Here is a 24,521-nt window from a genome sequence, read left to right on the forward strand (position 1 = left end):
GCGCCAATGCGGTCGGATGGTATCTAAACTATATCTACCTAATCATGAATCCACCAGACCCGACTTTAAGTAATTTATACCTATAGAGGGAAGACCGGGTCTGAGAACAGGGTCAAAATAGGGTTCTACAAACGTGTTTAGGCGAAAATTTCTGTTCAATTTTGGAGCGGTTACTCAAGGTGTCAGGTGGTCCATATGGATGTTTGGTTATAACAAACGTCTCTAAATAATATAGTAATAGACCCTCTTTTAATTGCCCGTCTGCTTGTATACTTAGTTCTATTTCCCTATTATCTCTATAGTCTATTGTTATTATACTCCGTTACTTTATAATTATTTATTATTATTATAATTTATTTTATTCGCAGTCTACTGCTTTATAAATCGTGGTTATAGTAATGTATTCTTTAGTTCGACAAACTTATGGACGAAGTATATTCTTCCTGTTGTATAGTCTTTTTTATTGGATATTCTACTTTAAAAAGAAATGTTGTCGGATATGCCGCGCTTTTAATACGTCGTCTCTATTATTTCTAATGGTATATTCTGCTGGGAATTGTATTTATATTTCTGTTTATTGAGCTGGGAATTGTGTTTATATTTCTGTCTATTGTATTAGGAATCGTATTATTACTTTTGATCTTTTGTGCCGGGCATTCTTATTAATTATTATTATTGTACGTAGAGTAATATAATGTTGTATAGTGGTTAAGTTTACTATATAATTCCTAGTTAATTTTAATATTCTATCTGACCCAATATCCCTCTCCGAGTAGTAATACCTTGGCTACGCTATAGTCTTATTTTTAATATATTATTTTATTGTTTGTTTGTCCGACCGAAATAATATATTACTATGAAATAATATTGCTACTAATACCTTATTTTCCTAAATATTTATATTTTTATAATAGCCGGTAGTGCCGAGAGTATAAACTCTATTTATAAATATAAAAGATATTAGATGCAACTTTTTCCTAAATACGATAATAAGGACAATAGAATTTTATTATTAGAATATTTCTAGTACAGACAACATCTTCGGTATAATAGCGAATTCCAACTCTTTAGGTACTTAATATATCCCTCTATAGTACTTACTTTTTTCGGGCCCTTTAATTCCTTATTTCGTACCTACTTTCAATTCAACCGCCGTACTATACTAGGCAATAGTAATACAATCGAGCTAGGCCTTATATCCCAAGCTCGGAGTAATTATAGAAATTAGAACCTAATACCAATTTCATCCCACCTACCCCCACGTAGTAGAACCCCTACTATCCACTCTGTTCTACCTTTTAATTACGTACCGGACACAACTATAATACGAATACAATACTAATGCGACGCGCTATTAGTAAATCTCCACTCCACTTTATAGTACGTACTGGCAGCCCTATATAATCGGTACTTCGTAGTTATTATATAATTGCCTTACCCCTCCATACCCTCTCCTATTAATATATAGTAAATAATCTATTATTGTAAGTATCTCTCGTAGTAGGGAATCTTTCATTATATATCGATAGGGAATATCTTCCTCTAATTTATATATTTAATTAATATATTCGGGGCGGCTACGTATTTTAGGGATATACTAGAGAATAATTACGTACTTTAGGGATATATTTCTAATATTCTATTAAATATCTCCTAAATTTGTATTATTAGTACGAAAATTTTTGAAATTATTTGCAAAATATTACCAATTACTCGCTAATTTCCTAATAACCTCACTTAATAATTAACTATATTACTACTCTTTTCTTTTACTGGCGTGCTCTTTTACTTCTTTCACTTATATCCAAATCCTCCCCCTCCGCCGCCTATCTTTCGCCCGCTCGATTTTCGTTTACCTATCGATTATAATAGTATTTGTAGTTAGTTTATTCTTATATTTATCTTCTAATTTAATTACGAAATACCTTTAGAAATTGCTTACTATAATAATTATATTTCTATTACTATTATATCGTAATAGAACCTATAAGTACTATTAATAGGTTATTTGGATTGTATTTCCTCTCTTAATTAAATATGAAAAATAGTCGGTAGATATTATTAATTAATATTATAATAGTATAACTTTAGGTTTGTTAGTTAATATGGAGTTTGGCCTGTTATTGTATAGGTGGAATATTTATTCGCATCGCTCCCTTTAATTAAGTGCGAAAGGGGGTCGGTAGCTATTATTATATAATATTGTAATAGTATTATTCGTATTTCCCTACTAATTATTAAAGCGGCCTTATTATATTTATTACCCTAATTATAGTGCGAAGTTCGTTCGGTTTTATTATTGTAGTTAATATTATTATTATATTACTTACGTTTCTCGGTCGTTTACTAATTAACTATTCTTTATATCCTCTATTCCTATTTAAGTGTGAAAGATTCTAGGGTTTATTATTGGATAGTATTGTAGCGGTATTATTTATATTTTATATCGTTTAGTGGTTTTGTATCCCTTGTTTAAATCCTAGTGGGAAAAGTGGCCGGGGTTGGCTATTGAGTGGTATTGTAGCGGTATTATTTATATCTTCCGTTGTTTAGTATTTTATATCCCCCGTTTAAATCCTAGTAGGAAAAGTGGCCGGGGTTAGCTATTAAGTAGTATTGTAGCGGTATTATTTATATCTCCCGTTGTTTAGTATTTTACATCCTCTATTTTAACCCTAGTAGGAAAAGTTGTCGGGGTCGGCTATTGTGTAGTATTATTATAAATATCGCCTATATTTTAATTATTTAATATTCTACATAGTTAACTCCTACCCTAATAAAAAAGGTTATTAGGGTCGGCTATTGTGTAGTATCGTTATAAATATCGTCTATATCTTAGTTATTCGATATTCTATATAGTTAACTCCTACCCTAGTAAGAAAAATTATCGGGGTCTATTATTATATTAGTATAGTGGCGGTACTATCTAAATCTTAATTATTTACTAGGTTACATCCCTTATTATAACTTAAGTAGGAAATATAGTCGGGTTTATCGTCGGATTGTATTGTTGTTACTAATTCTAGCGTTTAGAGTTGGCCGTTTTATATCTTTAATTCTAATCCGAGTACGAAAAGTAGTTGGGGTTTATTATTGGATAGTATTATAGTAGTATTAAATTATATTATTAAATTATTATTTGTATATATTAATTCTGATATTTAGTACGAAATATAGTTAGATGAGCAATTCGAGTCGAGAGGGGTAGAATTTTATTAATATTGCGCTAGGTAGAATGAATAGGAGGTATCTTCGAAGGTTAATTTTAATATACTCTACTATAGTAGTTAGTATAATAAGTGCGAAATGTCGTTAGAGGTCGATATAGTCGGGGTGGGTATTAGAAGTTGAATAGGAAATTGAACGAAGCGAGGAGTAACTTTATATTTTAGTTCGGTAGCCGGGCGTAATTAACCTTCGAATAGTAATTAGGGGTATGTAACGGCGGACGTATTTAATAATAAACTTTCGTATATAATTTTACTATTGTATTGTATATTTTTTAGTATTGAAGTAGATATTAATACGAGTATAAAGTCCGGGATGCGTAGTATATTTAGAAGGGTTAAGGGTTTATGTACCGTTACTTTATAGTCGCTAATATCCTTAATGTAGGGTAGGGAGAAGGAGGGGGGGGGGGGTTATATGAAAGAGATAAAGGGAAGGTAAAGATGGGGATAGTTATAAATAGAGAGGAAAAGAGGGTACTTACCTAATATCCGAATATTTTATTAAACTAGGTAATAGGGAGTAGAAGTTTTGTATAGAAGGGATATAGAAATAGACGGGACGGGAATTTCGAGGAATTAAAAGGTTAGGAAAGTAGATTAATAGGAATATTAGAGTAGGAGTGTAAATAATGGAATAAAGGTTAATATTTAAAGGAGGAAAGCCCGGTTATATAGATTCGTTATAGATTAGGGATAAAGTAGATTCGCATTTACCCTTCCCCCTATTCTATTATAAAGTCGATTTTATATATATTTTCAATTCCTTTGTATAAACCTTGAAATAATAGGTATACCCGATACGGTAATTTATAATTTTTAATTTTTATTAAAGTTTCCTCTAAGATAGGATTTGATTGCCTCTACTCCCGATAGAGCTGCAATAAGGACAGCCGTATATGTGTCTTGCGAATTTTATATATTTAATTTTAATAGGAAAAGTTATAGTTAGTCTATTATACTATAAAGAGAGGTATTATTATATGAGAATGTTTATTGAATAGTAATATATATTACTATAATATTAAACGTACTATAAAATCTACTAATTGTAATCCTAGTATTATATAAAGTATATATTATATTAGATGTATATTAAATAGTTATTTTTTGGTACTATTTATACGGGCTCTGTCGATATTCTTGTTAATCTGATAATTTCTTGACGGTTTCCCGGTATATAGATTGGGCACTCTAGAATCGGCTCTTTCCGCCTTCTATTATTTAAATAGTTAAGATATATAATAATTGTGAATATTTAGCGAATTTATGAAATCCGGTGCGTAAAAATACTATTAATACGTTTAAACTCCTTATTACCGGTATTTACTATTAGTTTCCCGTCTTTAGTCTAAAGTTTAATAATATTGTTTATTTTAAATACTTTGTAATGAATGCCTTGATTTCTATTAATAGTTAAATAAAATCCGGATTTAAACGAAACGAGAATAGTTATTGATTCGAATTGACTTATTTACGAATAAGGAATAATAAGACTATTTAATAGGTTTACTCCCTAAATTAGTTATATAAAATATATTATAATTATTGGATAGGGCCTTCGTTAACTATTTGGCAAAATTGTCTTTCTAGTAAGCTTTTATAACGTTAATCAGGTTGTCCTCTCTCCGTAGGACGATATTCTAATTAATTCTGTGATAAATAATTAGGTTAACGATAATATGCGTACTATTTGCTATTTACACTAAGTAGTTCTTTAGTACTATCTCTATATTATTTTTATAGTTATTGGTACTAATATATAGATCTTACCTCTATATTAATTGTAGTGTTAGATCCTGTATTTTTTGGAAGTGAAAATAGTTTTCTATATCGGTATAAAGAAAACTTCCTACGAAAAGGAATATAATTATCTACTGGATATTCTCTCTAAAAATTAGGGTAGTTACTATATTATATAGATTAGTTACTTTAATATTAATTTTGTACTTCCTTTCGAATTAAATAGTTAGTAATATACTAGGTCTATAGTCCGGTTCCTACCTAATAATGCTTATAAAGGTATCGAATTCTTTAATAATTGTTGTAGGAATTTGGATTGTATTTCTAGGGTCGTTTTCGCTATTGTCTATGTAGATTTACTAATGCTTATTTTTACTTAATAAAGTAAATACGGCCGTTAGAGATCTATACTCTTTAGCAATCTCTCGGTAATATAGACTTTAATAAATATTTAGCAACCCTTTCTTTTCTTCCTATTTTGTAGAAGTAGGCTTTTTCTTATTATTACTTTTTGTCTTTTTAAATGTGGTTAGGGTATTATTGTCGCTATCTTCCGAATTTAACCTAGCCGGAAATATTATTATTAATAATATTTTCTCAAACGTAGCTAGTATTTTAGAGCGTACAAGAGACGCTACCTATAATCTAACCTCGGATATAATTAATATTATTATTAGAGGGGTAATTGTAAATATAGCGGTTAAAATATTCGTAAGACCTAGACGTCCTAATACGGTAGCCTTAAATATAATTTGTAATTATATTACGTAATATGTACGGTATTAACCCGGGAGTAGAACTAGCGTTATAAAAATATATAATTGTTATATTAGAGTAGCCCTACTATTTAAATTCGTAATATATTTCCCCTTCCCCTCCTTTTTAATTATAATTTAGGATTGTACTTTATATATAAACTATATCGCCTTCTTACTTTCGAAGATTTTATAGTCTAATATCCTGCAATTATACTCCGAGTGGGAATTTTCGCTGTTATATACCGTAATTACCCACTAAGCAAAGCTTTAGATTGTATATATAAGGATTTATAGTGCTATCGCGGGTATATTAAGATCCGGAAGACTATTCTTTAGTGTAATTTAATAAAAGTATTTCTCACTTCTCCTATTTTCTTTAATAAAAGGAATAAGGTGCTGTTTAATGTGTTTTTCCTCGAGCTATGAATAAAGGAATACTAAAATAATAATAATTGCTTTCGCTACCTGTTGTATATTTATTGAATTAATATACTTTTTAATAAATGGAATTTATATCTACCCGGATGGGAACTGAAATTTCTTATATTTAATAGTAGCCTTATTAGCCGCTTTCGTAATTAGGAAGCCTTTATATTCTATATTAAAGAGTAGATTTAGGAATTTCCTAGTTAATCCTTAATATTTAGAGTGTGTAGTATTGGCTAGTTGAGAGCGAATAATATTGAGAGTAGGAAATAGATTGTATAAATAATCGAATAATTATAGATTTTTGTAAATACCTAACTTATCGAACCCTTTAATTTATTAGTTTGTAAATAGTTTTTATATATGCTTAATATTATTAAGGTATTGGAAGTAATAGCGGCTTTTATTTTATATATTAAATGAAAAGTTAGCCCGCTCTATTTTACTAATAAGATAGAACCGATATAGTTTTTTAATTTAATATTTTAAATACCCGGATATTTTTTATTATTAAAGTATATTACTAATTAAGGTAGTTACGAAGGGATAAATTAGCGCTAGTTCCGCATCCCTATAATTTATTCTTATTTTAAACCCATTATTAAATTTAATTATATAGAATAGCAATCTAAAAATATTTATTATATTAGCGCTATATAGACTAAGGGTAACCGGGATAATACTTAACCGGCGTTCTCGGATTTATTTAGGGAGAAATTAATAAAAGATATAAATATTAAGGATAGTACAGTATATAGTACGGTAGAGATTAAATTCGTTGGTGTATAATTATAGAGGAAGAGACTATACGTTTTTATTTACCTATATATTTATAAAATAGCTCTATAAATAAGTTCTTAATTTTAATTCGCCTTGTAGCGGCGAGGTTACTATAGTAGGAAGAAACTTTATTTATTATTTATAAAAGAAATAGTGGATTGTAAATAGTATTATAAGTGCCGTCTATATATTAGGCCGTATAGGGTCGTAATTATAATTAATAACCATATCCTCTATATAATTAATAATCTAGTCTAGGCCAATTAATAGGGAATTTCCGTTAATAACGAAAAGCTCGACGCTATTACCCTATTAGTACTAAAGTTTCCCTACGAAATTAATAAATCGTATTAAACGTATAAAAGTATCTTATATAACGACCTTTTGTATATAAATGATTGGCTGTCCTATAGTTTATTTTTAATATGCTTTAGTAATATAATCGAGCCTACAATATACTATTCTTCTCAAATATACATCTTCGCGCCGCATTTAATTGCACGGATATGCTAGTTTGTTATAGTTTGGAGAATACTAATAAATAAAGTCTAATAGGAATATTATACTGCCGTTAGGGTATTTAAAGAACTTTCCTAATATTGTTCGTATAGATTGCTCCTACTATAATACCTACTATAGCTTAGTAATATAATTATTAGAACTTATATAATATACTATTCTTCTATAGATACTTTAGTGTAGTATCTTTAAATTAAGTAAAATAGTAAATAAGTATTTAAAATCGAAGATATATACATCTTCTTCTATATACTCTTTATTAAGAATACGGGTTAGGTCCAACTTTATAATACTAATTCTTAATTTCCTAAAAGGTAAACTATTATTAAATTTGTTGATGAGAGTATCTTTAAACTTTAAGAATTCTAATAATTTATTAATATTCTTAACCGTTTTAAAAACCTCAATTAGTCGGGAATATTATATCTAGGAGATATTGCAATCTTAAAGCTACAAGACAAGCAGGTCTTAGAAAAGCGTTATTTTAATAGGTTTTTACATATATAGTACCTCAATTATCGTATCCAATTGCTAATTCCGCGAATCTTTTAATCTTTATTTAATAGCAATTGGGCGAAACTGCTTATTAATTCCGTCTACTTCCTCGTTTCTAAACCCTATATTAAATTCTTTATTGTTATTTAAATTCTCGCTGCTCCCATCGCTCGTATTTTCACTATTCCTATTACTATTGACTCCCTCGAAACTACCGGGCTTATATCTATCTATAATATTATTATTGTTGGAATATAAAGCGGTATTTTCTAGTACCGAATTAATAATATTGAGGGTTAATTTATCCGCCGGTTTAATTAATTAAATTAGAATATTAGGGTTAGGCGGAATATTCTATAGTTAATTATTAACCCGTTTAGAAGGATCCGTATAGGTAATTGGAATTCCTAGTGGTAGTACTATTGTTTCGGGTAATTGGGCTAAAGGAGGTACCGAGGGAGTAGGAGGTATATATTCCACGGGTGTCGCTACTATAAAATTCGTAAGGCTACTAAAGTCTATACAACGGCTTCTCTAGGCAATATCTGTAGTAATCGAAGCATTGTACAAATCGACGAGTTCGTTCTCTTAATAGATATATTAGTATTTGTGTTTTTTATAATGTTCGGGCATATTAGGCCTACGCTTTAAAGTATAGGGTCGGTATTTAGAGACCGTAGTACGAAACCGTATATTATCGACCGTGTTATAGTATTTTAATAGTACGCTAGTAATAATATATATTAATATTAACCTAGCGGACTATTATTGGGACCTAGAAAGTCGGGCGGTAATTGGAGAGATAGAATAGTAGATAAGAGATAAGATGATAATAGAGTTAGCGAGGTTGGGTAGGTCCTTATAATGACGCAATAGACGCGTTGGAATGCGATATGGCCTAGTAGGTCTCTAACCCTACTACCCCTTATTGTAGTATCCTGCAATTAATTATACTTCTTCCCTATAATATCTATACAAATAACTATAATTTTGCTAATACCTACTAATTTTCTCTATAAGTACCCTACGCTTCTATAAGGATTGCCTATATCTATAACTAACTCTTTAATTCCCCCCTCCTCTTACCTAAATAAACTAACATACTTTTCCAAAATCTATTTACGACTTCTCTACTTCGTTGACGAAGTTGTAAAGTTTATCGCTAAACTATTTATAAATTGCCTACGCCTTCTATTTATTTTATAGAATAGTGATTTTCTATAGCCGATTATTACTACCCGGTTGCAGCCGTTAGTATTAAAGTAAACGTATTATTATAGCTTAATAATTAATTATTTAAACTAGTATTTCCGCGCCTATTTTCCTCTTAAATTTAAATTTTCTATTACTATATATACAATTCTTATTATTCTTTTCCTTCTTGTTTTAATTGTTTTTTAGGTATATACGGGCGTTCGTTGTTATTTTATTCTATCTATTCCGGCTGTTTTACGTATTTACTTTCGCTTTCAATTCGTATAGTGCTTTAGTATTAACCCGTCGATAGTATTATTGTTACTTTCTAGGTATTTATTGCTAATCCGGATACTTAAGCCTAGTGTTATGCGGTAAAGTGTTTAATCGATATTTATCTCTAATATTTATTCGTACTAAATTATAGGATATTCTAATAATATTATAAATACTTATGGGGATAATTAATTTAATTCTAATTTGTAGGAGATCGGATGCGCCCTTGGAGCCGAGCCGGATAGTATATACGGAGCCGATATTTATAGTAATATAAGTCCGTCTTATTTTAATCTTATTAATATATTATTAAATATATTAAATTAGTTATCGAATATACTATATTTATATATTATATTTTTTATAAGGCTAGTCGGAGTAACTTTATAGTTCCTATACGCTTAGTACTTCTATAGTTAATTAGGAGAATATATATCGAGGAGCTTTAATTTACTTAAGTGTAAGTCCATCTTATTTTAGTATTATTAATATTTATTCGATTTATTAGAAACAATATTAAAATATTATATTAATATAAAATTTTTTTCGTAGGGTTATTCGGAACCCTAGGGTACTTATATACCTTCTACCCCTATAGGGATTAGGATGAATTATTTCCCCCTTCTATTATATTAATATAGATAAATAGATATTTATTTATAGTAATCCTCGGGGCCCGGGTATAATTACCCCCCTCTACCTCCTTAATAGTATAGGTAGGGACGTTACCCGCCTTATTAAACTTATAGCCAGGTAGAAGTGCTTTCGTAGTAATCCCTGGGGCCCGGGTATAGAAGTCTAAGTATAGGGTTATAGGTTATACTACCTATATATTACTAAAGAAAAATACTTTTGTATAATATTTATTAATTGCATTTAATATATACCCTTATATTACACTAAGAGTATTCAATCTCCTAATTTAATAATCCGTTTTAATACTGAATTATTATATAGGATTCCCGGAGGTTCTCGGCCCCTATTACCGCCGAATTACCTTAAGTGTTAATCCCTATTAGGGTTTTCTAAATACCTATCACGCCTACAATTCCCATATTTGTATTGGAAACCGGAACCGGAGGTACGTATATATTAGAATCGAATAAAAAGTCTAAAGCACGTGTAAATTATATATTTCGTTAATATTAAATTATTACTAATATTTCGTATTAGAAATCGCGCCGCCGTAATAAGCGTAAGTGTATATATATATCTAATAGTGAAGGGTTAAGTGGGAGTGATTCCGATAATACGCTTTATTATTTGGATATAGATCTAGAATAATTTTTGGATACTAATATAAAGAAAAATCGGAAGAAGAAGATATGTAAGAAGGTAGACGATAATCCTATTTATAATAAGATTATTAAAGATCTTACTATATAATTCCGGTTCGAAGAGAAGGTATCGGTAATTTAATAGATATATCCGAGAATGTGTAATTGGTTTATTAAGTATATTATTATGGAAGCCGGGTATATAGGTTTATTTAAGTCCTACGCTAGAAGGAAGTTGTGTAAGAAATAGGATGGGAATTATAGTATATGGAAGTCGAAAGTAATTGTTATAGCGAAGGTAAATAAAGATTTTTGTATTAAGTTTCGGGTTATGTATTAATATATTATAGTTGTATAGGTAAAGGTAGAAATTCTATTTAAAGTTAATTTAAAGTTTCGATTGTATTTTAGTTATTTCGAGATATAGAATTACTTCTTTTAGAGATAGGAAGATAAAAGTAGTGTTGGGAAGGATGAATTCTTCTAAGTATTTAAGTTTATAGATAATTATATTATTCTTAATAAGTGTATTAAGAACGCCCAAAAGTAGATGCGAAGTACGTATAATATAATTACCGGTATATAAAAATCTCCTATAACTAACTCTTATTTAGATTTATACTATTAATTTATAGTAGACGCCCGTATGAATATCCTTATAAATAAGGATCTTGCTAAAGTTATTTATTCGTTAGATAATAAGAAGGTGATTTACTTCCGGGATAAGTAAGTGTTTAAGAATTGGATTAAAATGGTTAATAGTAAATATTCTAATTGGAAGGGCAGACCCTAACGTGAGGAATTTATTATGCGAAATCCGCTTTAGGAGAATAAATTTAAGGAAGATTCTTCGGACGATAATAGATTATTCGACCGATATTGATTTATTCCCCTAGACGAGTAGGCCGCTATATTTAAAATAGAAAAGGCCGCGGCGGCCGCAATGATTAATAATATTGCTACGGATATTATTCCGAATATTTAATAATCATGATTATAATATACGATAGACTATTGCGAATTTCAAATTGTTGTATTAATTCTCCAATATTCTTTTGTATGCTTTTTAGTATATATTATATTGCGAAATTATAAATAGAATTTTCGTTCCGGACGGTTCTCCTATTTATAAAGTTTTATATTATATTGATAGATATTTTAGTATAAGTTCTGTTTAGTTTATTATTAGTGTTATTTTATATTTTATATTGCTGATAGTGCTTGGACAGGATTATTATTTAACTTATAATTTCGTATATGGTTTTGGTTATTTATTAAATAAGATAGTCTATTATAGTGGTTATATATTTAACATAATCTAAAAAAAAAAAAAATAGTCTTATTAAATTTTCCTAGTAATCCGCGCGTAATTCTCTTTATCGTCTGCCAAATATATAAAGTTATATATTGATAGAGTATTTATTCTTAGCTACCTATTCCTATTTATTCCTTCTATTTTACTTATTTAGGATCCAATTACGAACCGACAATAAGAGTTACCCGGCATACTCCTCCTTCGGAAGTCCGGACTTTTAGGGTAATAGATAACTCTATAATAATGAATTCGGAGACTTTAATAGAATTAGAGAGTAGAGGAGTATAAGATTTAAATAGGATATTTCTAGATAATATTATCGTTGAATTGAAATAAAATATCGGTGGGCTTGCTCGCTTGCTTATTTTAGTGCAAGTAATTATAATATATAAAATGGAACATTACCTTGAAGGATAAATAATAATGGAATTATTCGATTAAAAGGGGTTATAATAGAGGGTAAGTACTTATAAAAATTACGACCCTTCGTACTAGAATAACCAAATTTATTCCTTCTTTATTATTTAACTATTCCTTCTAATTAGACTGTCCTTAAGTAATTTAATTGCGAATTTATTGAACGTTGGTTAAATAATTTTTTTTATATTAATATAAAACTTTTTTATTAATCTCTATTATAATTTATATTAAAGAAATCCTATTTATTATTTTATTCTTATATTATATCTACGTTTATATTATTACTAATTTCTTTCGTAGAAGATGTAATTACGTTAATTATTTTGTAGTCACCTTAGGGTTAGTTCTAAGGGAATTTATTTTATTTATTACTTTAAATTCTTTTATTGGTTATTCTTTACTATTTTTAGAGGTATGATATAGTATTAATATTCGGGTCCCTGTTGTATTTTTCCTATTGGTTTATTGGGTTTTTGTATAAAAATTGTTTAACTAATACTTTTCTAAATATTATTAAAACGTATAATAGTTTTATTTAGTTCCGATCCGGGTATTGATATAGAGGTACCTTAAACCGAATTTAAGATTCCGGAAATTATTGCCGAGTCTGTTCAAATATTTGCTTTAGGGGTAGTCGAATTAGATAATAACGAACTTAAATCGGAGCCGGAAGAGGAATTCTAATTCGCCCCGGAGTATGAATAAATGAATAAGTATTATAGTTTTTAAAAAAAGTTTAAAAAATAGGTAGAGATTGCCGTTGATAATAATAATATTAGTTAAGGTCCGACTCTAGGAACCTATTTAGGTATAATAAGATGGACTAACTTTTTAGAATTGTTTTTGAATAGCTAGGCCTAAAAATAGAATAGGTATTGCGAAATATTCTTAGAGTTAGTACTACTACTAAGATGTTTAGTAGCTGAATTTCACTTAGTATTAAAGATTAAGTTTAAAGATAAGGGGGATTATAAGAGACCGTTTAATATCTTTCTACTGTATTAGACTAGGGCTTTCCGAATTGGCTTTTTTATTAAAGTATAGATATTTCTGAATTTTATTTGTTTTATTAGATTAATTTCCCTACTTACTGCGAAATTAGGTAGGTAATATTTAAATAATATATTTATTACTATACTAAAGGACCTACCTTCGACGTCGACTTCTATTTCTTCTATATATACTAAGATTTCCGCGAATCCTAAAAAAACTTTAAGGGTTAGAGCTAAAATTACTATATTAGTATTTATATCTAATGTGAACAATGTGGGAAGTATTATATTATTTACAAATTTAAATATAGATATTGCTAAGACGGAGATAATTCAAGCCTACCCGATAAAGGCCTAAAAGGGTAAAGGGAAAGCTATAATTTTAGTGAAATCCAACCCGAACGATACGGGAAGTATTGTATTATCTACGAATCTAAATATAAATATTATTAAGATAAAGATAACTCAAATACGCCTAATAAGAGCCTAAAAGGGTAAAGGGAAAACCGACGTGCTTAATCCGACGGTTAATATAATAGGGATAAACTCTATTGCGTTATCTACTATCTAGATATATATTACCGACCCTACAAATATAGAAGTTACTATGAAAGGCCGAGTTAAGGATATAGCGGATTTCGAAGTGTATTTAGCGAGAGTTAAGAAAGAGGCTTATTTAATAGATATCCCTCCGCTAATATAAAAGGGAAAGGAGATTAAATTTAATATTTTAATAAAGAAGTGGTTCCTTTCTAATTTGGATAGCGAAGTGAAGTTATATATACTTATTAACGGTATAGAATAGGTAAATTACTTATATAATAGTTACGACCTATCCTATCACCTTCGTCCGCTATAAGTATTTAATTACTTAATTACTAAACTTCAATATACCGTTAGGAAAAATACAATTAATGATACCTCTGATCCGGATATTAACGGCTCTATATTAATAAAGGTCCTATTACTAAACTTAAAGCGAAACTACGAATAAGTTATAAAAATACTAATTTTTAATATTATTAAAAAGAGGATAGAGGGTTATATTAAGTAAATATAAGAAATGTAGATTAATTTAACGATGGATCTAATTAAGCTTAAAGTTATTTAATTTATTAATATATTTAATAAAGGTCGCTCAAATAAAATACCTGCCAATAATGAAGAATTTATTACTCTATAGGGATATACAATAAAAATACTATGTAAGAATAATAAGGACAATCCGAATCTAATATAATACCTAGAGAAGTAAAAGTTTAGGGAATTAATAATAAACGACTTTACTAAATTTAACCTCAATTATAAGTTTTTTATAAATTTAATTACGAAATTAGGCACTAATTATTTTATATATAATAGTTTATATAGTCCTAAATTTAATATTTCGAATTGAGGCGAAGTTTAAGAAATAGATTATTAGAAAGAATACGATCGACTATATATGTAAATACTTTATATAGACCAACGAGCAATTAATAGCGAAGAAGATTAAACTTTTAGCGTATAAGGGCGGCGAATATACTATTCTATAAGTATAAACGACTATTACTATAAATAAACCCGCTACGTCTATTATAAATCTAAGTCCCGCTCGTCTATTAACCTTAGCCGTTAATGAGATTGAGGTCATTTCTATTTATAGTTCCCCTACCTTTTTAAAGGTAGATTTATTCTTAATTCTGCCTTCTACTATAAACCTTAAAGTACCTACCTTTATAAATCCAAGTCCCGCCCGCTATCCTACTCTAACTCCTAATGAATTTAAAGTCCTATTTACTTTTATAGAAGTAAACCCGTTACTCCTACTTTCTATTATATTTATTGCGAATTTTAATGATTCTATATTTAAATTTATTACGAATTTAAAACCCGTTTCCGGTTATTCCTTAACCTTAGCCGCTAATGAATTTAAAATCCTATTTAATCCCTAGGGGGACTTTGTTATAAAGGAGTAGGAGTAGCTACTATTTAAGATTTGTATTATAGAAATAAAGGAATTTATGAACGGGAATGGAAGTAGAAACGATTCTACTTCCTCTAGGTATATTAATTTAATTAGTATATAAGAAAGTATATTAGAATTAGAGAACGATTAGTTTGAGAATGGTAATGCTACTATGAATACTACTATAGTAGTTAACGATAATCCCGATATTAAAGAGATCTTAGCCGAAGAATTTTATAAGAGAGAAGGAGAAGTTGAAATCTATAGATAAATAATAAGAAGACGGTACAATATTATTAAAATAGAATATAGTAAAAACTAAGATAACCCGAATAGGTATATATAAGCATTCGTAGCAGAATATATTTAGCTGAATATACGGGAAGTAAGAGAGAACTTCGGAGAGTTATAGATTATAGGTGAAGATCTATATTTCCTATAAAGTTAGGACTACCTACTTATATTCAATTGCGAAAATCTTTGTAGTATAGGAATATTAATTACCTTTAAGTTTAAACCTATTATAATTAATATCGCCGATCTTTATCTACTATATATAACTGTGGAAGTCGTAGTAATAATAGGATAGACCGAGTACGAAATTGTTCGAGAATTTTTCCTATAGTCCGAACTAGAGGAAGATAATAAAAGATATTAAGAGGGGCACTTATATACGTATATAAAATATTCTAGTATTGTTATAAATTCGTATATAATTTGTTTTCTTTTTACTATTTCTATTTAATTTACCCGTTCTATAAAGATATTACTGTTATTATTTTCCCTACTGTCTCTATAAAACAGTTCGATAATTGCTATTTATTATAGAAGATTCGTATATAATTTGAAATTTTTTTTTAGGAAATTTGATTATTATTTCTACTTCCACTTTCCTTCCTATCTTTACGCTATATAACATCTAATATATAGTTCGATAGTACCTTATACTATTATTAAGAGGAATTTGGCATTCCGTCTATATTTCTAAATATCCAATTCGGGCCTAGTTATTCTAGTAATAATTATAGCTAAAACTTTACTAATAGGTGAAGGGAATAGAGGAACCTAATAGGATATTCGTAAACGATTAACTTTTATTAAATTTACTTACACGCCTTCTAATCTACTTAGGTAGTAAATAGATAAGCGATATAGTAGCGGGAGGAATATATATTTATAGATATAATGAATTTATTTTCCCGTTTAATTAATGATATTATATTTACATTATGCTACTATTGTAATATTACTAACTAGACCGATGTATATTTGACAATCTTCCTAATATAATATAGATAGATTTTACTATAAAAATAGGAATGGTACTTAAACGATGGAACGGGAATATTCCCTTGGCCTAGGTAGGCAATAGGTAAGTAAAGTCCTCCCCGACCCGGGGCCACTATGAATTTAATGCGAAAACGCTAATTAAGTATTAATAGTCTATTAGTAGCAAATATATATTGTAGAACTAGATATATATTATTACGATTTACTATATTGAATAAAGAATTATATAGAAGCTATACGGCTATTTATTTATTTTATTATATTTATTAATTTTAGTTTATTCGTAATAAATATTTATTATTGAATTAGAGATATATTGAAATTGTTTAATTATTGGTATAGTTTACTATATTGTATAAAGAAGTATATGTATATTATATAACTATTAATAGTATTTTTTATATTCGGTAAGGATTGATTATTAAAGAAATAATTATATATATACTATATAACTATTTGTATATTTTATTATATTTATTGATTTTAATCTATTTGTAGTAAAGGCCTATTGTTGAATTAGATATATATTGAAACTGTCTAATTATTAGTATAGTTTATTATATTAAATAAAGAATAACTAGTATACTGTATAGTTATTTAGTAATTAGATTATATTTAGTAAGAATTTAATATTTGGTATTGGTAAATGTTAGTAATAGTACGATAATATAGATAAAATAGCGTATATATAGCAAATTTCATTACCGATCCGGTAACCTAGGTTGGTACTGTGCGAGTGTTCGGGGTTGAACGTCTTTTATACCCAAAAGAGGGTGTTGTCCGACAACATGCACGTACACGGCACATAATTTGCTGGTCTTTCAGAAATGTGCGAAAACAGACTGGTAAGACCATGTTTCACCCCTGTTGTGTGCATCTTGGCATGTTGGCTGCCATGTACCTGTTTTGACCCTGTTCTCAGACCCGGGGTTCCCTCTATGGACACCAACATGAACATGCAACGCCCAGCGCCTATTATGCTATCAATCCCGGTTGAACGCCTTTAACCTTTCGCACCCCCTTTGGACTGTCTCACCTTACCAATCAATGTCATATAATACTCCGGAGACAATCCGTAAACCCAGGCCACTAAACCCGCAAGATATCCATCTCATCCTCCTCCGCCTCTTCCTCTTCCTCGCCACTTTGGCTTCCGCCATGTTCCTTCTCTAATCCCATCTGCAGAAAGGGATGATTCAATGCATCCTCTGCACTGATTCTCCTCGCTGGATCCAGGTCCATACATTTGGCCAAAAACTCCACCGCCAATTTCTCATCCTCGGGCATCTTGACGCCCGTATCCCGACACGTGCTCCAGAGAATGATGCGCTCAAAACTGAACCCCTGCGTGCCTATCGTCGGGATGGTCGTCTCAAACATGCACCCATGGAGCTGGCCGGCCTGTCGCATGCGCTTAATACCGAAGATGGTGGCAATCTCGATCATGGCTTCGACGTCGTCGGCTGAGTTGAAGAAGGGGAAGCGTTTGGACAGGATGGTGAGGAGGATCACGCCGGCAGACCAGATATCGATTTTGGTGGTTTGCTCCGTACACTTGAACAGCACTTCGGGCGCACGGAAGCCTCGGGTGCCAGCGCGGTTGGCGCGCCGCGAGGGGCGCGTGTCTTGTTTCGGGTAGCCGTTGTGCGGCACACTGGAGTTGAGGTGGGCGGTGCGGAGGCGGTTGCGCCGGGTGGTCGAATCCTCATGGCAGAGGCAGGGTTTGCATTCGGACCCCTCACGCTCGGCAAGACCAAAGTCGACGAGAACACCGCGCCTGGTGGCGGGGTCGTAGAGAAAGTTTGTGGGTTTGATGTCACGGTGAAGGATCTTGTGGCGGTGGACGCTCTCGAGAGCAGTGAAGAGGGACCGCAGGTAGATGGCGATATCCGTAGGTGTCATCTTGCGGAAGTATTCGCGGAAGTCGGCATGGCGGAAGTAAGGGAGGATAGCAATAACCTGGTCGGTCTCGCGGAAGGCCGTGATTAGGGGGCAGACTGATGTGCAGCCGCGCAGGTCGTGTAGCAAGTCGAGCTCGTTCAGAATACGGGTGGGAGAGGAGGTGACGTAGATCTTCTTGATGGCGACATATTTGGGTTTGCGTCGTGGGCGACTGGCCATACTGGAGCCCGAGCTGCGTCCGTATGTCCTGAGAGGGGGAGGCGCCCACTTGTCACTTTCTTGTTCGTAGTCCCACGAATTGTCGTACTGATCGTAGACGAGGTCTTCGGCTTTGTAAACGGTCGAAAAGGTGCCTGGAAAAGCGAAGTGGTCAGCTTGGTGGCTGGTGATAAAGGGCCTTGGTCTTGGTGATTCGAACCTTCTCCGATGCGCTTGATCAGCCGATATTGCTGTCGGAAATTGGGAAAGGTGTTTTGGAGTTTCTCCATGTCGTCCTGAATGTTGGGGTCGACAATGCCGTCGTCTGAGCTGTCGGAAGAGACCGAATCTTGGTCATCGTCATCGTCCTCGTGTTGGTCCTCCTGTTGCTCCCCTTCGCCCTCTGTAGCACTGCTTGCTTCGACCTCCTCTTCGGCCTGTTGCTGCTGCTCCTCCTCCTCCTCGTCGTGTTCCTGTTCGTCCACGTCGTGGGCGTCATGGCGGCCAATGTTGCCGTAATGGTGTTGTTGCTCTGCCTCCTCGCTCATTTCGGTATCCTGAGTGGAGGGCGCATCTTGGTGTAAGCGGAAGTGCTCTTCTTCTCGTTGGCGACGTGTTGAGGTAACGGCCGCCATTGGACCTTCTTCTGCTAGCAAAGGATGATGCGACTGACAGTGGAGCCGAGCGCGAGGGTGGTCAGGGCGAATTCGAGTGTCGAGAGACCAGCAAGAACCAGCGCGAGGGCCATGAATCTTGGGGGAACAACAATTGGCTGAAGATGCAGTGAACCAAGGACCTCAAGAGACCACGGAAGGAAGAAAAGAGCAGAAAAACACAAAACTGAAGAGGAAAGTGAAGAGTGGCCGGTTGGGGATCAGATTGTGTCTTGTCGGTCAAAATCCCATGTCAGGGCAGTGACGGAATTATTTTGGCGGTAAACAAGTGTTTGAACAATCGATAGCGCCAGAGGGGCCGGTGCACGGGCCATTCAAGACGCGACTTGCACCCAAAAGTGGAAGTTTAGGTATTGAGCAGAATGCAGGCACGCGTCAAAAAGTCAACAAACAGCCCCGTTGCTAGGGCCGATCTCCCCCACAGTTACAGAGCAACCCCACTGGGACCACTGTACACATAGCACAGCGCTCTAGACATAGTAACTGCAGTGCTCGCGGCGCAATCCATCCCGTCCTCGCATTCCCTTCCCCGGTTGGAGGGGAACTTGAACATTTCCAATCTTCCCTTGACTTGCCTGACCAAAACACCATCGGCAGCGGGCAGCATCACACATCACCACCACCACCACCACCACCACCACCCAGCTTCCGCCCCGTCGACGTCACTGCGGGCAGCCGACCGCCGTAATTTTCAGTTCAATTTAGCCGCTCTCTAATTGTTGTCTTTTTGCCTCCGGCCTTTTGTCATCCCTCTTCCTGCGATACCTTTCCCCTCGATTGATACCCCCGCCGACCAGGCCACCAGTCCACCATCATGGACTCGATAAACTTCGACATCAACAATGCGCTCAAGCATTACATGGACGATCCCGCCAGCATCCCAACACCAGAAGCTGACAGCGCTCTTGTCGACTGCGAGAACGAGCCCGAGTCCCTCGGCGACAACGGCCTCATCAACAGCATCCTCAACCCCATCGTCGACGCCGTCGCCGAGAACCCAGACGCCATTACGCGCGCCCACATCTTTGACTCGTTACAGTTTCTCCTAAAGTGCGCTTCCATTCTCTCCGACTGTTTCCTGCTCTCCCCTACATCCCGGTGTCCCCTGGTGCCCAAAGCGACTACACCTAGTCCACCATGAAGACTATGTCGCAATACATGACTACAGCCAGACAAGGCTGCGGCTAACACTCTTCCATCTCTAGATACACCTCCTTCCTATCGGCACATGCGCTCAGCAAAATCTTCGATCTGATCACCTCGGGACTCGCTGCCGAAGCCGATGTTGTCCATCACGACCTAGAAGCCGAAGAACAAGAGCTGCTCGCCCACCACAAGCAGCTGCTCGACATTTACGCCTTTCTCTTACAATGGACCATCGCCGGAGTCGAGGCCAAGGCCGCCGAAAAGGCTTCCAATACCGTAACAACCAGAGGCCGCGGAAAGCCAAAGAAGCCCACTGGGAGAGACGGCACCTGGGACTCATCGGCGCAACTCGAGACGGCTCTGAATACCATGGTCAAGGCTCTTAGGCTGAAGCTCGCCAGGATATTCATGACCACGTCGGAGCGCGACACCTTCATTGGTCTACTGACTCGTCCGGTGTATATGATACTCGAGAGCGAGCAACGAACCAAGAATACAAGTATACGTATGCACTGCTGGAAGGTGCTGTGTGTTGCCATCAAGCACCATGGTCACGGTTATGCCGCGCAAATCTCGATTGTCCAGAACCTGACCTACTTTGAGCACTTGGCTGAGCCCATGGCCGAGTTCCTTCACATCTTGGCCGAGCAATACGACTACCCGCAGCTAGCCGAGGAAATCCTACGAGAGCTCAGTAACAAGGAGTTCAACAGCAACGACAACAAGGGCCCCAAATCCGTCTCGACCTTCATGATCAGGCTTTCCGAACTGGCACCCAGGATCATCATCAAGCAGGTGACCCTGCTGGCCAAGCAGCTGGATAGCGAATCGTATACCCTACGTTGCGCTTTGATCGAAGTCTTTGGCAACATGTTGATACACCTTAGCAAGTCGGCCGAGAGAGGCGAGAACCACAAAACCCAGATGAACGCCTTCTTTGATGTCTTGGAAGAGAGGTTCCTCGACATCAACCCTTACTGTCGTGTTAGGGCCATCCAGGTTTACATCAAGCTCTGCGAGTTGGACCAAAAGTTTCCCAAGCGTCGACAGAAAGCCGCGGAGCTCGCTTGCCGCAGTCTCGAAGACAAGAGCAGCCACGTCAGGAGGAATGCGATCAAGTTGCTCGGTACCTTGATCAGAACTCATCCCTTCACCGCTCTCCATGGGGCCCAGTTGGCCAGGAAGGATTGGCAGGAGCGCTTGAGCAAAGTGGAAGAAGAGCTCAACGCTCTGAAGCCACCGGTGGATGCTCCAGGGCTGGATGGCGAGGCCGGCAACACCTCCGTAGACCCAGCACTCCTCGACGATGCCACCCAGATGATGGAATCTCCCAGAAAGCAGCCATCAGAGATGACAGAGGAGGAAAAGATTGCAGCCATTCGCAAGGCCCAAGAAGAAGCAGCCACCTCTGAAGCCATCGAGAAGCTCACACTGACTAAGCGCTACTACAGCGAGGCGCTCAAGTTTATCGACGTCCTCCACGAGGCCACCGAGACTGTCTGCCAGCTGCTCGGATCCAAAAACAAGAGCGAGGTCATCGAGGCCATGGACTACTTTGAGATCGGCGACGCATACAACATCGAGCAGAACAAGATCGGCATCCGTCGCATGCTCAGGCTAATCTGGACCAAGGGTAATAGCGATGAAGGCAAGGGCGTGCAGACCCATCTGATCGAGTGCTACAAGAGACTGTTCTTCGAGGCGCCTGGCAACTTCAATGCCAATGACGCGGCAACGTATATTGCTAGGAACATGATTAGTTTGACGTTCGGTGCCACTCCTGCTGAGTTGACTTCGCTGGAACAGCTACTTAGCACCATGATGAAGTCGGGCATGATCTCGGATTTGGTCATTGCTAAGCTGTGGCAGGTGTACGGCGTGCAGAAGCGGGAGATTTCGAGGACACAGCGTCGGGGCGCCATCATTGTGCTGGGTATGCTGGCCACGGCCAATCCCGAGATTGTCGTGGGCGAGATGGAGACCATGCTTCGTACCGGTCTCGGCGCTCACGGTCGGGCAGATCTTCAACTGGCCAAGTACACATGCGTTGCTCTTCGACGCATCAACCCCACAGGTCGTCAGTCCAAGGATTCTGGTATTAAGTTCTCCCGGCTACCGAACGATCATGCCCTGCTCATCAAGCTTGCTGCCATCACCGAGGTGCCCACTGACAGCAAGGAGTGGTATGGTGTTGCCGAACAAGCCATCAATGCCATCTATGCCATCGCCAAGCACCCCGACGTCTTGTGCTCCGAGATCATTCGCCGCAAGACCAAGGCCGTGTTCGCTCGCCCGCCAAAGTCGCGTTCGGCTTCTCATGAGGAGAAGCCATCGCCAACAGAGAGCGCAGAGCCCACGCCAGCTGAAGAGCCCAACCCGGACGCCATGGACGAGGACGAGCCCACGTCCGCCCAAGCACCAGCCGCTACCCAACCAGAAGATGCTGAAGCCAAGAAGCAACACCGAGAACAGGCCATCGCCCTTTCCCAGCTCCTCTTCATTGTTGGCCACGTAGCCATCAAGCAGATCGTTCATTTGGAACTGTGTGAATTGGACTTTAAGCGCCGTAAACAGGAGAAGGAAAAGGCAGCTGGAACCACAAGCAAGCGCACATCCCTTTCGGCCTCCGCTTCCACCAATCGCCGCAAATCAGGCGGTCCCAAAGCCGCCAAGGACGAAGAAGAACAAGACGAACTCGACCTCATTGGCGGCACCACCGAAGACGACTTCACCGAAGCCATCTTCCATATTCGCGAGCGCGAACTGCTCTATGGGCCGCAATCCCTCCTGGCCATGTTCGGCCCCATGGTGTCGGAAATCTGCGCAAACAACACCACTTACCGCAACCGCGAACTCCAGCAAGCCGCCACCCTGTGTCTCGCCAAGCTCATGTGCGTCAGCTCCGAATACTGCGAAGCCAACCTTCCCCTTCTCATCACTATTATGGAGCGCTCCGTCGACCCCACCGTGCGCTCCAACGCCGTCATCGCCCTCGGTGACATGGCCGTGTGCTTCAACCATCTCATCGACGAAAACACAGACTTCCTCTACCGTCGCCTGTCAGACCCGGACCCCTCGGTCAAGCGCACGTGTCTCATGACACTCACCTTCCTCATCTTGGCCGGACAGGTCAAGGTCAAGGGCCAACTGGCGTCAATGGCCCTGTGTCTCGAAGACGGGGATAAGCGTATCGCTGACTTGGCGAGGATGTTCTTCACTGAACTCTCCACCAAAGACAATGCGGTCTACAACCACTTTGTCGACATGTTCAGCTTGCTTTCGTCCGACCCCAGTCTGGAGGAAGAGGGTTTCAGGAGGGTTGTCAAGTTTCTGCTCGGCTTCGTGGAGAAGGATAGGCATGCTAAGCAGCTGGCGGAGAAGCTGGCGGCGAGATTGCAGAGGTGTGATACGGAGAGGCAGTGGAATGATGTTGCCTTTGCGCTAGGTCTGTTGCAGCATAAGAATGAGGAGATTGCTAAAGTGGTGTCGGAGGGTTTCAAGGTGGTTCCCTCTGGGCAACAGGGGATGCAAGCGACGCAGGGAGCTACGCAAGCTACCCAGGCGAGAGCTTGAGGAAAGGTGGAATGGGTAATGGAGATTGGAGTTGAATGTTTATAAACTTTATGTGTTCTGTGGTACAGATGGGTGTTGAAAGGGATTGGATGTGTGGAAAGGATCTTGGAAAATTCGAATATTGGTTCGGATATTGGTACTTGGGTGGACGGCGTTAGGCGTGTTGTATTATAACCATGTCAAATTTTGGAAAGTACCCCTACCTAGCGTAAAGCATCTGCTCTAGAGAATACCTAGTATTAGCGGTTTCCCTTTCAGCCTTTCCATCAGGCAGTTCAGCAAATGGAATTGGAACCCTTTTCACCAATATTCAGGAGTGTTTTTAGTTTCTACCATACTCGTCGGTCGAATGACGTTGCAGTGTTGGG

General features: G+C 36.2%; 2 protein-coding genes across 2 annotated transcripts; one reads left to right on the forward strand and one right to left on the reverse strand.

Annotated features, from left to right (window-relative positions):
• Positions 1-17,344: 17,344 nt before the first annotated feature.
• On the reverse strand, positions 17,345-19,712 carry B0T23DRAFT_389803 (kinase-like domain-containing protein). The gene is made up of 2 exons (XM_062837834.1): positions 18,981-19,712; positions 17,345-18,915 (listed from the first exon to the last, which is right to left on the reverse strand). Exons 1-2 carry the CDS (start codon positions 19,393-19,395, stop codon positions 17,750-17,752), a joined length of 1,581 nt encoding a protein of 526 aa, XP_062688064.1. The 5' UTR covers positions 19,396-19,712; the 3' UTR covers positions 17,345-17,749.
• Positions 19,713-20,048: 336 nt separating this feature from the next.
• B0T23DRAFT_366975 (armadillo-type protein) lies at positions 20,049-24,460 on the forward strand. The gene is made up of 2 exons (XM_062836407.1): positions 20,049-20,484; positions 20,640-24,460. The coding sequence occupies exons 1-2, from the start codon at positions 20,249-20,251 to the stop codon at positions 24,151-24,153; spliced, it is 3,750 nt and encodes a 1,249-aa protein (XP_062688065.1). The 5' UTR covers positions 20,049-20,248; the 3' UTR covers positions 24,154-24,460.
• Positions 24,461-24,521: the final 61 nt, after the last annotated feature.

The sequence above is a fragment of the Neurospora hispaniola genome (genome assembly GCF_033458365.1).
Source record: "Neurospora hispaniola strain FGSC 10403 chromosome Unknown B0T23scaffold_10, whole genome shotgun sequence".
NCBI classification, from domain to species: Eukaryota; Fungi; Ascomycota; class Sordariomycetes; order Sordariales; family Sordariaceae; genus Neurospora; species Neurospora hispaniola.